Consider the following 17,080-nt stretch of genomic DNA (forward strand, 5'->3'; position numbering starts at 1 on the left):
TGCATTATAAAACTACTACCCGAATGTTATTGCCTAAGTTGTATAGAAAAGTGTTAAAATGTTTTAAACCATTCTCAAAATAGACAAGGCAAGTTGTGTTCCTGGCACACTTTCCATGGGTTCTAAACTATTTAATAGTTTCTTTAGAAATTGGGTCACTGACAATTTCCTCATTATTGACAATTTTATGTCATTTAGTTAATGCTTCATTCTTTCACTTCCAAAGCAATTAATAATTGCAATTTAAATGTATTTCTTACATGGTCAAGTAGCTGCTGTCCAGATGATTGCGAGAGCAATAATTTGATTAATTGGCTTAGGTCTTTTGGGTAGTTGTTGTGCAATAAAATGAGGATAACCTGTTTACTGCAACATGAGGAACCATAGTCACAACTCTTTCGTTCCACTCAGACTGTTAATAATTTTATTTGAATCAATTGTTCACTTAACTGATCTGTGTCACCACTGGGTCTTTTCTTATTGAGGATTACAACTTACTTATAAAATCTAAAGGGCTGTGACACCCCTGGACCAGGACTGAATATTACAGGTACTGCATACACGAAAGTTACATTGGAAATGAAGTTCATGTTGGTGACATTCTGCCAATCCTAGGTCATTTGGGGAAATAACTTGAATGCCACATTGTTCAACCACACATTTAATAAGCACATTTGAACATTTAAAACTTTTCTAAGTTTGACTTTGTAATATCGTGTGCAGTCAATTATAACTAAACTTAAAAAATCATCTTTTTCAAAAGGCCCGGCTTGACTGTAAACTACAAACCAACACTGGATTAGATTAAAGCTGTCAGAAACAACAATGGAAAATCACAGGAACTGATTTAGGATTAGTCCAAAAGCTGGTGTTAACCTCTCGTGAATTTAGAAGACCCTAAAAATGGGGCGCTAAAATTATAAAATTTGAGAATTAAGGCCATCTGCATTTCAATAAATTTTAGGCTCCAGCAAACTCTCAGCAACAGAATAAAAATTCTGGATTGAAAGTGTTTATTTTCTTTTTAGGCTGTTCTAAATTGTCACTGACCATTAAGATTCTAAAACGGTTAATCTGCAGTAAGCAAATGCTGTATGAATAAAATCCACAGCTGAGAAGAAAATAGAATTTTTCTTTGACGCTGACGCTGGCCAATTGAGCTCACTTGGTTGCTACTTGCTTTCTTATGCTTTAGTCTCATCCAGTCCTTTTGTGGAGGATCTAATTTTTAATCCAGGACTGAATGGTTTGATCCAGCTACCCGTTGCTCTTTGAGAAAAATAATGTTTTCATTCTAAAATGCACTTAAATCAAATGCTACATTTTATCCTGCTGAACAGACTTGCACATTTGTATCTCAAACATTAACTTGTAGCTGAAAAAAAAGTTTTTTTTCGTTCTCATTTGTTTTTAAACATCAACTGTTTATACAGCGCAATCTCGATTAAACTAAAACATTTGTATCTGTTTTCAACATTGATTCGTGCCTTGTTAAAATAATACTATCCAGTTTATTTTTTCACCTAACCTGCAGTTTTTCATCACTAAAATAAAAAAAACAAAAAGCTTAAAAGCGAAACGCATTAAGAGAAAAATCTTTAAGAGAAAGGCAGATGAAAGTGATTAAAATAATGACTCCACCGAATAAATGGAATTGGTTTTATATGTATTAACATGTGTATCAGTGTGAGCGCTTTGCTCTCCTAAAGTGACCTGGATGCTAAATTGTTAGGTCTCTTTGGATTTGTAAAGCACAGTGGGGGAAACAAATTCTAGGTTAAATCATTGCGTAAATACATTTATATTAAGGTGTTTTACCTTTTAACATCTAGCTTCGCGTTTCGCGAGTCTATTAGGCATATCTTCCACAAACATGCGCTTCTCTTTTGTTGTCTCCAGTGACTGTGATATGTGCAATGAAATTGAACACTTTCCTCCCGGTGACAGCTTAGCATCTTAGCAACGGGGCTGGTTGCCGAGACCTAGAGGCAACACGTAGCATGTTAATTAGTCCCAACTTTATTTATTTATACAAAGACCTCCCATATTCACACCCATTACGCCTGTCTAATACCATACCCTCCAGCCGGAACAAAGCCGAATCTGATCTCTGTCTTTATTGCTCCGGACTTGTATGGTCTGCAATAGGAAGTAAGGCTGACTTATTTTTTAAACAAAAACGTAAGCTAACAGAAGCCAACCATCAACTGGTACTCGGGAGAGCAATCGCATCAGGTTCCACCCCATATTTCAGACTCCACCCTTTTGTTTATTGGATTCAAACGAGGTCACCGACAGTAAAGGTTTTGGTTTATCTCGAAAACTGGAAGCTCTCACTTCTGACTTCAAGGCTACAAGCTGCTATCCTCTGCTGGTCAGACACATTTAAAATGAAGAACGTATTTGATTAGATGAAATGCAACCAAAGTTTATCTGCAAAGGACTACTAAATAAATAATCACAAACGTCAAATTGTATTTTTAGCGACATTTCCACTCCGAAAAATAACTTCTGCAGTTTCTTTCTGGAATGTCAAGTTTTCATTTATTTCCTGGAACAGTGGGGTATGTTTTATTCTATTATTTTGTATTTCTTTACTTTACGATAGGGACGCAGATTAGAAACGATTCACATATAGAAAAGATCATTAAGGTACTGACTAATCATGTTTTTTTCTTTTGAAATGAAAAAATAGCTGTTGGAATTATTACATAAACGTTTCGATAGCCTGGTACTTGTTGCTGTTAAAATAAAAAAAAAGTAAAAATGTGCAATCAGTGTACGTAGAGTATGTGCTACACTGGTAAAGAATATACAGGACTGTCAAAGCTACAGTAGCTTTTCGCCAGCGGTTGTTTTTAAATAAAGATTGATTTTGATAAAGAGCTTTTGAAATTCACAGATGTAGTCCTTTTTAAATGTTTTCCAAATATCTTTATTGTTTATGGACCTTAAAACAGATTTATCTGATCCTTATGTGATCATTATGTGAACATAATGATGAAAAGACCAGGGTTAAGGGAGCTAGCTGATTTAGGACTTTGCATTAAAGCATTTATTAGATTTATTTATTACTAGTTGATTTATGACTATGACTTTGCATTTTCCTAAGTGTGAACAAAATAATGTTGTTGTTGTTGTTGTTGTTTTTAATCTAGTAATGTTTTCTTTCTTTCTAGCCCTTACTCAAAGGAAGCAAAATAAGGACTGGTTGTGAAATGGTTATACCCATGCTGTTTGGTCCACTTTTATCATTGGTAACCACAAGATCAACTGCATGTTTTAAACTGCCAGAAGACGGCTAGAAAAGAGGCGAAATGTTTTCATATTGCCATGTGACTTGCTCTGCACCCAGAGGTTTCACATTTACATACAAAAATGTCACTGTGTTACTAGTTTTTTATGCAAGTATTGCCAGCAGTGTGACTGGGAGCTGTCCAGCTGCCTGTATTTGTGCCAGCGACATTGTAACCTGCAGTAACAAGAATCTCTCTGCTGTGCCTGGTAATTATTTTGAATTTGTATCAAGACTGGACTTGAGCTATAACAGGATTACTATTCTGAGCACTGACTGGTCAGCCGGTCGTCTTGATAAACTTGGCACACTGATTCTAAATCACAATTCTATAAAGCACATTTCTCCTGGCACTTTCCGTAAGGCACCTAATGTAAAATACTTAGATTTGTCCTCCAACACACTCAGTGTATTGAGTGCATCAGTCTTTCAAGACCTCAAAGAGATGGAAGTTTTACTGCTCTTTAATAATCAAATTACCCAGATAAACTCAGGTTCCTTTGCTGGCCTCCAAAAATTGCAGAGGTTGTACTTAAGCAAAAACTTGCTCACTCAATTTCCTCTAGAACTTTTTATTGGAAAGCTCAGACTTTCTCAACTTGAATTTTTAGATCTCTCTTTCAACTCCCTTCAAGAAGTGCCTGTTCAGAAGATAATTTCACTGCCAGCCAGACAACAGTGTGGTATATATCTTCATGAAAACCCTCTTACTTGTGACTGCACATTGTACACCATGCTAACCTACTGGTTGAAAAGACAATTCCATCCTGTTACAGATTTCAAAGGTGATTATAAATGTTTCCTTCCGCCTCATTTGGATTTTCCCATTAATCTGTTTTCCCAGACAGATGACTTTATGAACTGCTCCAGCAGCACTGTTAATGGCTCCTTCTACTCTTCAGGAGTGATTTATGAGGTTCGTATAGGAAACAGTCTTGTGGTCCACTGTGACAGCAAAATCACACATGCACATTCAAATTTCTTTTGGATCACTCCACGTAAAGAACTATTGAAGACAGGGGACAGCAACGAAAACCTGAAAGTTTTTCCAAATGGAAGCCTGGAGTTCAGCAATGCACAAATCAAGGACACTGGAATTTATATCTGTATTGTACTCAATCATAGAAGAAACCTTAATGAAAGCATAGAAGTCACAGTTAAAGTTAGCAACTCTACAAGTGACAGGTCACGGCCTCATGAAACCTTTAACACTGCCTTCACCACGCTTGCAGCCTGTGTGGCCAGTATTATTTTGGTTCTTATCTATCTCTACCTGACCCCTTGTCGCTGCTGGTGTAAAACAAAGAAGACACCAAGAAAACCAAATCCAGGTAGTGCCCGCTCCTCCATTCTTAGCACTACTCCCAGCAATGATGCCCAACCAGAGAGAAAAGCCAGCACTGCTAAAAGAGTAGTATTCTTGGAACCAGGAACAGAACTTCAAGAAGGACAAAATGGAAAAGTTAAGCTGCTTGCATCAGACCAGGTCATGACAGAAAGCATCTTAAAAAACAGCAAAATAAAGTCTGACTCTGATTCTGTTACCTCATTATTTTCAGATGCACCATTTATTACTTAGCTTTCCTGATTTAACTGTCTCATAATTGCAGTTATTATCCTTAGCTGCCTTGCTCATGGCAACAACAAGATGTTTTAATTTATTGATAAACTAAAATCCATATAACTCAAGAGAAGATGGGTAAATAGTATTCAGCCCTTTTACAAATCCATGACTTGTCATGATCTACAAGTATTCTCTTTTTAACAAGTAATCTTGAGAGTTAACTCTGTATTTTTTAATACACCTTCAAAATTAAGAGAGGTTAGGGTATGCTTGAACAAGATTAAATCATGTGAGGTCGTGTTAAAAACATTATTTCCTAAACTAAACTTTTTTTTGTACGGTGTACCCAGTTGTAGGACAGTTGTAATAAGTATGCTTCATCTATTAACATTGTACTTCATTTCAAATTATAAAGATACCAAAGCATATAACGTACACCATTCTTAATGCATATCATTCTCTGTATTACCTACACATATTACATCATATATTATTTGTACATCAGTATCACTTGTAATGTTAATGTTACATTACAGATTGCTGTTTGCTCATACAAAATCAGACAAATTCCAGGTTATATACAGTACCTCCATGTACATGACAGTTCTTCTGTGTTATTGTAAACAGATCATATGTTATCCAGATTAGCAGTCAAACCTTAATTATAAATTATACAAAGCTAGAGTCCTTATCAATATTCTGTGGTAATTTAAGGTTTTGTTTAAATAAAGAAATATGCCACAGATGTAAATAGGCATAAAAATAGTAAATGGTAGTTGAAGTTCTGTTTTAATACAGCTACTGTGTTTGGAAAACAACAGTTATATTTAAACAGATGTTGTATTGTGATTGAAGAAGATGAGATTAAATAAACTTGTACACTAGTAATGGTGTCTTGCTAATATGCTTTACAGTTAAGTTGAAATGACAAATTAAAAAGATATTAGCACATTTTATCATAGGAGCATTTAGTACCGAAGAATTGCACTTGTTTCCTAAAGTTTTATCTTATTTTACTAAAACGCTAACATCTATCAGATGTAAAACACTGGAATGTGCTCTGTGAAAGTGTTTTGATTTCTTTATTTTTTGTGTGTCTCTACTTTATGGAAGACATTGAGTTGTCAGATATAATTGAGCCATAGTTCTTCAAAAAATTAATCTTACTGTTGACTATGTTTACATGTTTCAAATGGCTGTCACTACTGACTAAATGTAATAGATGTATCACATTCTTTTTAATTTGTGAACAGGTTTCCTAGAATGTTTGAAGGAAAAAAAAAGATCACTCCTAGAAAGAAAGATTTACAAAAGGTAAAAATAAGTATTTGTTTACACCGTATGATTATTTTGATGATTTATGTGTGCAAGACTCCAGAACCAACTGTTCAACTAACATTGACCTATAAAGTATTTTTCCTAGCCTTCTTGTAAGAAAGCTCATGCCATGCATTCCATCTGGTGTACATTTGTTCAAGTAAGCTAAACTACCAGGTAACGTGGCCTTTAGCTTCACTTTGACATAACCAGCTAATATCACTGCGACTTCATGTGCAGCGTAACTGCCAAACAGCTAAAATTAGGTCGTGTTTGAGGCTTGTTTATACTTGTTTATTTAATTGTCAAAATCTAATTCAATGTCAAACCTTTGAAGATTAGATTATTTGAAAGTGAAATATTAAGATGGTTGAAGTCTGCAACCACGGAAACTGTCATTGTTATAAATGCAATCTGTGACAAATTTGTGATTAAAAACATTGTGCAACAGTAACCTGTGAGAGGGGATTATAATCTAGTGCCCTTGCTAACATGAGTTGTTTTATCCCCTAGCTAAATGTGAAGTGCAAATCATGTGGCTTGGGCACCTTGAAATTGTTTTTTCCCTGTGTGAATAAAAGTATATATTCCTGTTAAAATTAAATTAAAGTTTATTCTCAACTACAGATGGGTTAGTAAGCAGGTATTCAGAAAGCTCACAAGCGTTTACTCTTACAAACTACTGTAAAGATTTTGAAATTAAGCAAGGGAGCCATTTAAGTTACAACAATTATCATCTTTCAGGGCTCAAAACTACAAAAATATAAATGTACAAAATGAAAATAAAGAATTCAATGAACTTCTGTTATGGATTTTTCAAAACAAATATTCGAAGAGTATATCTTTAAGATACAAAATTTGGAAATAATATATTTGAATGGAAAGCAAATTGATACAATTACAAATGTCTTTCTTCAATCTTAAGTTTCTCAGTAAACTGTTTAATATTTCCTTTGTAATTGTTGAAATAGTGTGACATCGTCTTACAAATGTATTTTTAGAAATAATCTGTTAATGTTTATATTGTGGTGTTTGTCATGTTTACCAGAAACCCTAGGTTGTTACTCACGTCAAAGGTATTTATCCCAACTCATCTTACATCCAGTTTAATTACTATTAAGAATTTAGAAATTATATCAACAGTGCAGTCATTGTGCAAATGTTTCTTCACAGACAGATACAATTAATAGGTTTAAGTTTGTTTCTGAAAAAATGCAACATAACCAGTCTTTGAGATTTTTTTCAATAATTTGCATAGCAATTAGTAATTGCAGTGGCAAAAAAGGAACAAGGTGCAACCTTTTAGTAAGTGAAACTAAGTAATGGGAAAAAGAAAATAATCTACAGCTATTAATCATGTTCTAAATAAAACGACCAAATCTAGTTAATAAATGAAGCATGTACTCCCTGCTGTAGTTAATTAAACATTTTTGTAAAAATATGCAAATACAAAAATGATCAGAAAATCTTTATTTTGCAATGTCTGAAGAAAGCAAAATGACAATGTACATATTATGAAGCTGGGTGTTTAAAAGGCAAGTGCAGTAGCTTTATTGTTCCAGTCATTTTGAAAACATTTTAGCGATAATCGATGAATTAAGCGATGAATGAAAATGTTTCTACAAAATCGTTGTCTTAATGACATTGTGTTTTTTCCCCTCTACTTGCTGTTGTATTTCAAAAAGAAGAAATCATACAGAATACCACAGCACGGGGTGCATTCGTTTCTTGTAGATCATGATTTCAGTTCTAAGAATTATAGAATTCTGCTATTGTGGAGAAAAGGAAACTACTGTATATGCACTATATACATAATAGCACCTTGTAGCCTGACCTTGTAGTCTTGGTTAATACTGAAATGGGACACTTAAAATTAAATCTATTTGCTAATGTATGTACTGGTGGAGGGCTAGTAGGTGTCATGCATCTCTCTGGACTAGAATTTCAAAACCAATGTCCTAGTGTGGTGACAGGGAACTCCTGCTGTGCTGTAGGAGGTGCCAGCCTTCAGATGAGATGTTAAACCCAGGTCCTGACTACTCATTAAAGATCCTATGACACTTTCCAACAGAATTGCGAATTGTGGTGTTCACCCCTGTGTCCTGTATGAGTTCCACTCTGGCCCTGTACAGTCTGGTTTTCCTTAAAGTCTCTCCTCAATGCATTTGGTTAATTAATTCTCAAGAATTTCTCATGTCTCTAACTGCATAATGGATAATGGAGCTTCTGGCGCTGAATGACTGCACTTCTGTGGTAGATGAAATATATATACTAAATCTTGGGATCTTTTTGGATAAAAAGCACTAAGTAATTGGAGGGATAATAATAACAACAATAATAAAGTTTAATATATGTTTAATAGTATAATAACATGTTTTTTAAGAGACATTGGTCAGACCAAGAGCCACTTCGTGATTTATCCCCAGGGGCTATATCACTCATCTCCAAGGAAGAATGTCTTCATGTCTATTTGTCATTGTCACCCACTGACACTATCGTGCTATTATTATTGACCGACTGAATTTTACAGATAGCATTAAGGTATTGTATTCACATTTTTTATGGATTTAATGCAAGCTTATTTAATACCAAAACTTAGATCAAGCCGAAACTACTCTGCTTCAATGAATGCATTAATAGATGAATGCAATCCAATCCTGTTTTTTTGCACAAAATGTTTTCATTTTGTATTTTCGCTACAGTTACTATGAACTTGCTTCAATGTGCAGGAACTGATGACAGTGACGCACAGAGCTATTATTTATATGACCTCTGTCTTTATGTTCGTCAAAGTTGAAACACTCCTATCATGTGCAGTTCCCAAAGTGTGGCCTGTGTCTTGTGTGTATATGCCTAACATGCAACATGATACTTTGGTAACTCTACAATAAATAATATAACCAATATTTAATTTATTCATTTTTTACTTTTCTAATATCTGACTTTTCCCAAAGTCTGCTAATGTCTGAAGACACACCACTATACAGGGGCACTAAAGTTGAGAAATGCAGCCATATTATCCTGCAACTCACAACTGGCAACCCACTGAAGCTAAGATGTGAGCCTGGTCATTACCTGGATGGAAGACTCCAAGGGAAAACTTAGGTTGCTGCTGGAAGAGTTATTAGAGGGGCCTGTAGGGGGCATTCACCCTGCTGTCTTTGTGAGTCCTAATGCTCCAGTATAGTGATGGGGACACTATGCTGTAAAAAGGTGCCATTCTTTCGATGAGAATTATAACCGAGATCCTGACTCTCTGTGGCCATTAAAAATCCCAGGGTGCTTCTTAAAAAGAGTAAGAGTGTTACCCTGGTGTCCTGGCCATATTTACCATTGGCCTTTACCAATCAGGGCCTCCTAATAATCCCCATCTATGAATTGGCTTCATGACTCTGTTCTCCTGCCCACTGACAGTTGATGTGTGGTGAGCGTACTGTGTGCATTATGGCTGCTGTCGCATCATCTGAGTGGGTGCTTCACACGTGGTGGTGGGGAGTCCCCATTGCCTGTAAAGCGCTTTGAGTGGAGTGTCCAGAAAAGTGCTATCTATGTGTAAGGAATTATTATTATTATTATTATTATTATTATTATTATTATTATTATTATGCTGTTTTAGAGAGTTGTATTTTAAAGTGGGTACTCTGCTCTACATTTTTTATTCTTGCTAGCCTTATATATGTAGTGGTCAAGTCAAGCTGAACCCCAGATCTTTCTTTTGAACTTTTATGCATGCCAGGTTTTTCACTGTTACACTTTGTTCACTTTAATAAAAAATGTAACACTAGCTTTAGGGCAAAACCAAAATATTTTAAAATATGGTTTCTTTTAGCAAAGTCCCCAGCTTCATGCAATTTTGACAGATTTATTTTCCCTTCATAAAAATTACTGATCCATTCAAGTTAACCTAAGCTGAACCAAAAAAAAACTGGTTCCCACATCCTAGTATTCTTAATTATAACAGATAAGACAACTTTGGTCTGCTATATGTAAAGCACTAGCTGCCCCTTAACTCTTGGTGTTTACCAAGCTGAAACAAAGGCACAGATACATAAATAACAACTTTGACCCTATTTTGAATGATTTAATACTTTAAAACAGAAAATACCAAACTGATTGTGTTTTGGTAAGTTGATTCTTGCATCTTCTCAACAACAAAAAAAACAATCATCACACAATTTAGAATTTGAAAGTAGATGTCCGGTTCACAGTTTACGAGTTAATCCAAACATATGTTTTTTTTCTTTCCTGTCTCTGAAGGGTTCTAATTTCAAAAGCAGACATTTGGGAACTTGCCTTAAATTAGATTCTCCCTTCTGTTCTTTATAAGAACATAAGGTTACAAATAGTTCTTTAGCTTGTATCTACTTTGCTGCTGTTGCACTGCAATTTCCCTCACGGGATCAATAAAGTATCTATCTATATTTATCTGAGGATCACATCCAGATGTTTCTTGAACAAAGCCATGTCTTGACATAGTTGTTAACATAATTGAAACAAATTTGACAAGAGACACAACAGTCAAACCTAATCAAGAATCATTAAACTAATAAATAATTACCCGGTTGTCAGTTTAATAGCTTTTATAGGGACCATTATGGCTGTGGGTCTGAAAAGAATAATCTCTTCTTAATTATTAAACCTGTTGTCTGCAGAAATATTCTGGGAAACAAGAGTAGGGACAGATGAATAGGTTATTAAATAGAAAACAAAGGGTACATGTAATTGAAGTGATGTAATCAATGGAGTAGTAAAGGGATCTGTACCTTCTTAAATATCAATTCTTTAGATTACAGTATAGTTAATAAACTAGTTAAGCAGATTAGTAGAAGGATTAGCAAACAAAGTAGAAGCAGTAAATTAAGTTAATAAAAGATTTAGCCAAATTTCAAGACTGGGCAAACAACTGGCAAGGTGATTTATTTAATGAGGACAAATACAGGATTTTTGCATACAGGTACAGTAGTAAAAAAATAAATAAATACAAAATGGAAAATGTTGAGTTATCAGAGGCTACTTGGATGTTTATGTTGATATATTGTTTACATCATCCAGACAATCTGGGGAAGCAATTAAAAAAGCAAAGAAAATACATAAACAGTCAGAAAGTGCTAAACTTAATTTTAAATCAATTTAAATCAGTCAAAAGAAGAGAAACCAGATACATTTTGGGGCTTAAAGTAATATCTTACATTGACAACCTGAAGGAACTTTAGTCTTGAATAGAGATGATTATGAATGAGGGTACCTGTTACAAGTATTCAAAATCCACAAAGGTATTGACAATCTCAGACCAGCAGATTCTTCAAAGTGAGTGATGAGTAAGACACAAACCAGTGGAAACTATGTAGAACTACTTTAAAACCAATAACAGGAAGCACATCTTCACCTCTTCTTCATGGAGCTTTCCTGTCATGTTGTTGAACTGATATCCTGGGTTCTTTAAAGAAATGGCTGGATGAAAACCACTGCCACTGACTACCAAATGGTCCAGATGTGACAAGTAGCCATCTTTCATTTTTTGTAATCTTTCTAATGTTCTTATAATATCTTTAGAAAGTTGTTCAAATTGATAAACATGTTTTTCTTGTAGTACTTTCCAAAAATTTGGTTTAAATTTCAGACCTTCTTTGACCCTTGCACACAAATCCCAAGCACCCACAACAGTGCAGATATGCAGTTCAATCAAAATAAAATGACAGACCAGCTGAACTCAACAAGGAGAAAATCATAAATCCAACATAAATCATAAATAGAGAAGATCAAGGCTTTTACAGCATATGGGTTTAACATGTCATCATTCTTATCTGCAAGCTCTGTTTAATAACCTCATAATTGCTTTCTTCTGACTAAAGCACTCATGCCTGGTCTTCTTTGATGTTAAATGAAGAAAAACTCTCAGATTATTATGGACATTCTTCATAACTACTATGCTTTGTGAGTATGATATTTGCTCCCTTTAATTATTTTTAGGCCATACAACTTCATTTATTATTGCACTGTATAACAGCACATATAATGCAATACACAACAGATACTTAACCACTGAGAGGAGAAGGAGAAAGAGTACAGCAAATTAATTTAGTGAAGACATTATTATTGACAAGTAATCGGCAAAATTATATTGCTGAATTCTATATACAGTACTTTAATGTAAATTTTAAATAAACATCATCATTCACCATTAGTGAAAAGCCAGTTCAAAATCTAAATATTAATACTACTTATGGACAGTACCTTCAAATTGCCCTTACAGTAATGGAAGTCCTACAAAACAAAGAATGCAATTAAAATAGTCATAATAATACTTCAATTGCCATACAGCCAACACATTTTAGGGTATTCCAAAAATTATGGATGTGTTTGGTTTTTTAAATGAAGTAGTTTAACTTCAGTGCAAAGAGGTTCAGAAAAAATAAAATACTGTAAAAAGTTTCACAATGTGTACAGCACAGATTATATGATTATTATACATACATTCATCATTAAAAAGCAAACTGTTTTATGTTATTTATGCTTTCTACATCTTTACATATAGCCCAATCCTTTCCAATGGTGTTATTTTATTCCATTAATCACCCAATTTGTTGTTTTTTAGATATAAATACAGGTATATTTATAATACCATTATAAGGTCATTTAATAATCTATTAAACCCTGCAGTACATTTAAATAAGGAATTATGTAATTTCACAGTAAATTAAGTTTGAACTGATCTGCGTGAAAAAAAGAAACAGGTCTTGTGAATTTGTCACTTACAGTGACATTTCATTTTGTTCAGTAATGTGAGGTTTGAATCATATTCGTAGATCATGCTCTTGGCTTTTTTGTTATAAGCACTGTTTTGCTGAATTAAACTGTAAAATGTATAATTTGGGGGAAAAACCGTAATTAACATTAAAGTACATATTTATCTTTTTTGTTCTCCTTCTTTAAGATGGACTGATACATATTTACTTTTCAGCTTCAAGAAGTAGAAGGTTGGGGAAAAGCTGTATAGAAAAACTTGCTCTCCACATGTGTATTGTGTTGTTAGCATATACAGATGTTTAAAATATATTCTTAAATGATTTGTGAAAGAAAAAATAAAGCATTTCTGGAATGCAGTTATTATATTGGAATGCATTTACTAGAATATTCAAATTTCAAAATCTCATCAAATGTCCAGTCAGTTAATTCATTGTACAGTAAATGGAATATAATTTCATATCCAGGCATACTTTTTTCTGATCTAGCATTACAAATATTTCTACATATTTCTTACAAACTATAAGGTGTTGTTTTAATCTTAATGAAGCTTGGAAGTACAAAAATGTTGAGGTGTTTTGAAATGTCATTTTAAAAAATAAGAAAAACTATTATATTGCCAAAGTTAGAAAACAAATATTACAATTCCAGATTTTGAAGTAATTTGCATTACATGTGTGTTTGCTTTTTGTTATTTGATCATAGTAATGGGCACTTATATGACTCAAGTTATATTGTTACCCAGTGACAAAATGTACAGTACCGTGGTTGGTACAAAATTTGTTATTTTTTAGGGATTAAATAAACCAAGAAAGTAATGAATGGATTTCAAACACTTATCTTAAATATGTGTTCAAATGTGAGCATATTTTGATTTAACTTTTGAAAATCATACCTTGTGAAAGAACCATTTTCATCACATTACCATGCAACTGTATATTAATTTGTATAATAACTGTAACATTACCATGCAACTGTATAATATTTAATTTGACTTTTACAGAGTTTACCTGTGTGTCTCATGTAATATAATCGGTCCTTCATTTTATGAAGTTGTTGACATTGCACAGAAATGGTGATGTTGAGGGACTGCTGCCAGCAAAGATGGCCCACACGAGGCAGATTTTCCTACAATAAAACAGAGCAGGAGAGGATGCAAAAATCTTAAGATAGCATCCTTTCATTGTACACTAACAGTGTTCGCCACTCTGACAGATGGTATACAATAAAAGCTACAAAAATACCACCAAATCATAAATTGAATACAGAAATACACTGCGAACTATAAGCTTTAATAAAAAAAAACACTTAAGTACAGGCTTAAATCTTTTTTTCAAGGAAAAGAATGAAAACAAACAATTTTAATTCTGACCGGGCAAGAAAAGGCTCCTTAGGCTTAACCTTGAGCTCAGATCTGCCAAGGGGATTACAAAGTCACTGTACCAAAGTATCGCCTCTCTTAAGATAAAGATTCTAAATCCTCCAAATGGACCAAACATAAGGGCTTAAATCCCCTAATTCCCCTTTGGGCAATACTAAAGTATCCCACATGGCTATGAATCCACAGTATTCCCTTATTCCCTGACATAACAGGCTAACTTCTTCCAATACACAACAATAATAATGGCTCAAAGTATGTAAAAGTACACAGAGCTCTGATGTACTGTAAAGTATAAATGACCCAAGTAACATTTCTTAACTCAAGGTATGGTTTAGACGACAAAGAAGTCGCATCTGAGCGCACATGGATCTAATAAAAAATAAGGGCTGACCTCAAGGCAAAGTGTAATTGATCACAACGCAAGATGAAAACACAAATGTTTATGATACATGCAAAAAATCATATGACAATACCACAAGGACAAAACACAGGAAATGTTGTGAAGAGATCCACTTGTTCTTCATGCATAAGATTCAGAAATGATTTTCCAGAGGAAGTATCTCTTATTCTGTATAGACTACCATATGCACTTAATGAGTTTGTATGAAGAGAACACACTGAAACTTACCAGTTAATGTCACATGTGAAAAGAGTGGGTGTTTGGGCACCAGCTTTTGAGGTGTGTATGGGTGTTAGTTGCATTGATGGGCTTTTGCTGATTTACTTTCATGTGTACACTTATCGAAGGCCCTCTGTCACGGACGTCCAAAGCGACTAACCGTGGGGAGCAGGAGGGCGGAAAAAGACCCATATGCGTAGCGGCGAGACGGGAAAAAGGCCCGGGCTCATTAGTGCAAAGAGTTCAGGAATGCCGTATAGAAACCTATGTCCTCAGGGAGCGGACATGGGGCGCCCTGGTGCTAGGCGGGTCTCAGGACATCCGAACATCAATGCTGAGCGAGGACAGAGAGTAAGACCCGGAAATATATAGCCCAAGGGAAAGAGAGGGACAGGAAGGACAGCAGACCGGAAACTAGGGACAGGACAGAGAAGGAGCGCCCTCTGGTGGCAGAGGGCGTGACACCCTCTTAGCACACATGTTGGGCAATCACCACACCATTCCCGTGTGTGGTTGCTAAGCCTGTTTGACTGTGCCTGTGATTGAGAGGGGTCTAAAGACAATGTGCGGTTACACCTGGTCATCTTTGCACAGCCATGTCCTGAATAAGGCTTGGGTAGTTGGCTCTGCTACATTTATAATGTAAATCTAGCAATTGGGGTTGCTAGGAGCAAATGATTTATAATGTAAATTATACATAACTATTTGTCTATTTCTGCTCCGGTTTTATATAAACTAATCGGCTGTATTTGTTGTAGATAAACTGGTCCTGATCATAGGGCATGTCTTGAAGTAACCAGCTCTTAGGTGAGAAATCTGTTAAGAAGTGTAAAATTAGAGAATCTGCTCTATGTGTAACCAACTGTACTGTATATACAATCCATTATAAAACACTAAAAAACATACTAGTGAAAAAAGTAGGACATTTGGAAATTTACAAATTATCTAAATAAAGTTTACCACTACTTTGCCTTTCCAGGTTTACTAATTTTAGGAACTGTAAACCAGTTAAATGAACATCTTTATTGAATCTGTCACATTTGAATAAGCATGATCAGTTTTTGTACCTGTTAATACTGCATATATTGTTATACATGGATAACATTCCATGTGTCCCCGAACTTGCTCTTTTTCAGCAGTTCTTCAGTCATACAGTATGTCTGGATTTAATGACTGGTTCTTTGGACCAGACTACACAGTCATTTTATGCCTTAACCTCTCCTGAAGACTGAGTTGTGGAAGATTAATTAGAGCAGATGTTTTAACATTTAAGCTCTGAACCACTGTAAAAATGACCTATTTAAAAAGGCCCTTAGTTCATTACCACCGCTGTGATCAGCATTAAGTGAGTGGTATCTTCTGTGCTAAATTTGAACAAGATCACTGTGTAGCAGAAAGAACATTGTTTTTTTCATTACATACAAAAGGCAGACCTGAGGAGGCAAATACGTATTAGCATGAATTCCTACTGATTTTGTGTTTGCACCTTTATATACAGTACAGTATAAAAAATAAATATTCATTCAAAACCACTAAGCTTTTCTTCTAATTGTTTTTTGTGCATCATTAAAGAGGTTAAAATATAAAAATGTGGTGTCCTTCTTGCTATATGAGATGTGCACGTCTGATTCAGCTTGGTTTTTGAAGTCTGTTTTTCTGATTGCATTTAAATCTTACTGTTACAGATGGGGTTTAAAAGACGTGGGCAACAACTTTTCACAACATTGGATTCCTCCCACTTGTGCTACAGATCTACTTGTGCTGCAAAACAGGCAAAAACCTATTTTATCCATAATCATAGGTAGCAGCAACAAATTGTCCTTAGAGAATTGCTTGATCAGCTTTTGAATAATAAGGCCCTTTAACAAAGCCCTTCTAGAAGCAGTAGTGAGGAATCCCCCTGGAATGACTCCAGAATCAATTCAGAGGTATTGTGGAATGACTCCTTAAAATAGAATCTTCATTCATTCAAGTGGAGTTCTCACTACTACTGTGAGAGCATTGTAAATTCACAAAGGCTTTAAATGCATGTTGATGAAATCATGGTTACTGTATTTAAAATATTGTTCAGTATAAAAGCAGGGTGTGGTCCCAACTTCTGCCCTGTGTCTAGTGGGTTTAGGTCTGATTCTATCCAACCCCCAAAGGGTAAAGTGGCTG

The 17,080-nt window shown here is 34.8% G+C and overlaps 1 protein-coding gene across 2 annotated transcripts; it reads left to right on the forward strand.

The window, feature by feature from the left end:
- The first annotated feature begins 2,069 nt into the window (after positions 1 to 2,069).
- LOC102685053 (amphoterin-induced protein 2) lies at positions 2,070 to 16,749 on the forward strand. Of its 2 annotated transcripts, XR_001479031.2 has the most exons (3): positions 2,070 to 2,564; positions 3,180 to 6,173; positions 16,606 to 16,749. XR_001479031.2 is itself a non-coding variant. In XM_015352931.2 (2 exons), the coding sequence occupies exon 2, from the start codon at positions 3,318 to 3,320 to the stop codon at positions 4,872 to 4,874; it is 1,557 nt and encodes a 518-aa protein (XP_015208417.1). In that variant the 5' UTR covers positions 2,070 to 2,564; positions 3,180 to 3,317; the 3' UTR covers positions 4,875 to 6,975. The 2 variants fall into 2 exon arrangements, 1 of the variants encoding a protein (XP_015208417.1); XM_015352931.2 differs by lacking the exon at positions 16,606 to 16,749 and having other exon boundaries at positions 3,180 to 6,975.
- Positions 16,750 to 17,080: the final 331 nt, after the last annotated feature.

Source organism: Lepisosteus oculatus, chromosome 7, assembly GCF_040954835.1.
Source record: "Lepisosteus oculatus isolate fLepOcu1 chromosome 7, fLepOcu1.hap2, whole genome shotgun sequence".
In the NCBI taxonomy this organism is placed as follows: domain Eukaryota; kingdom Metazoa; phylum Chordata; class Actinopteri; order Semionotiformes; family Lepisosteidae; genus Lepisosteus; species Lepisosteus oculatus.

Excerpts from the sequence above, each read along its gene's own strand:
- LOC102685053 (XM_015352931.2), top strand. The coding sequence starts at position 3,318 with ATGTTTTCATATTGCCATGTGACTTGCTCTGCACCCAGAGGTTTCACA.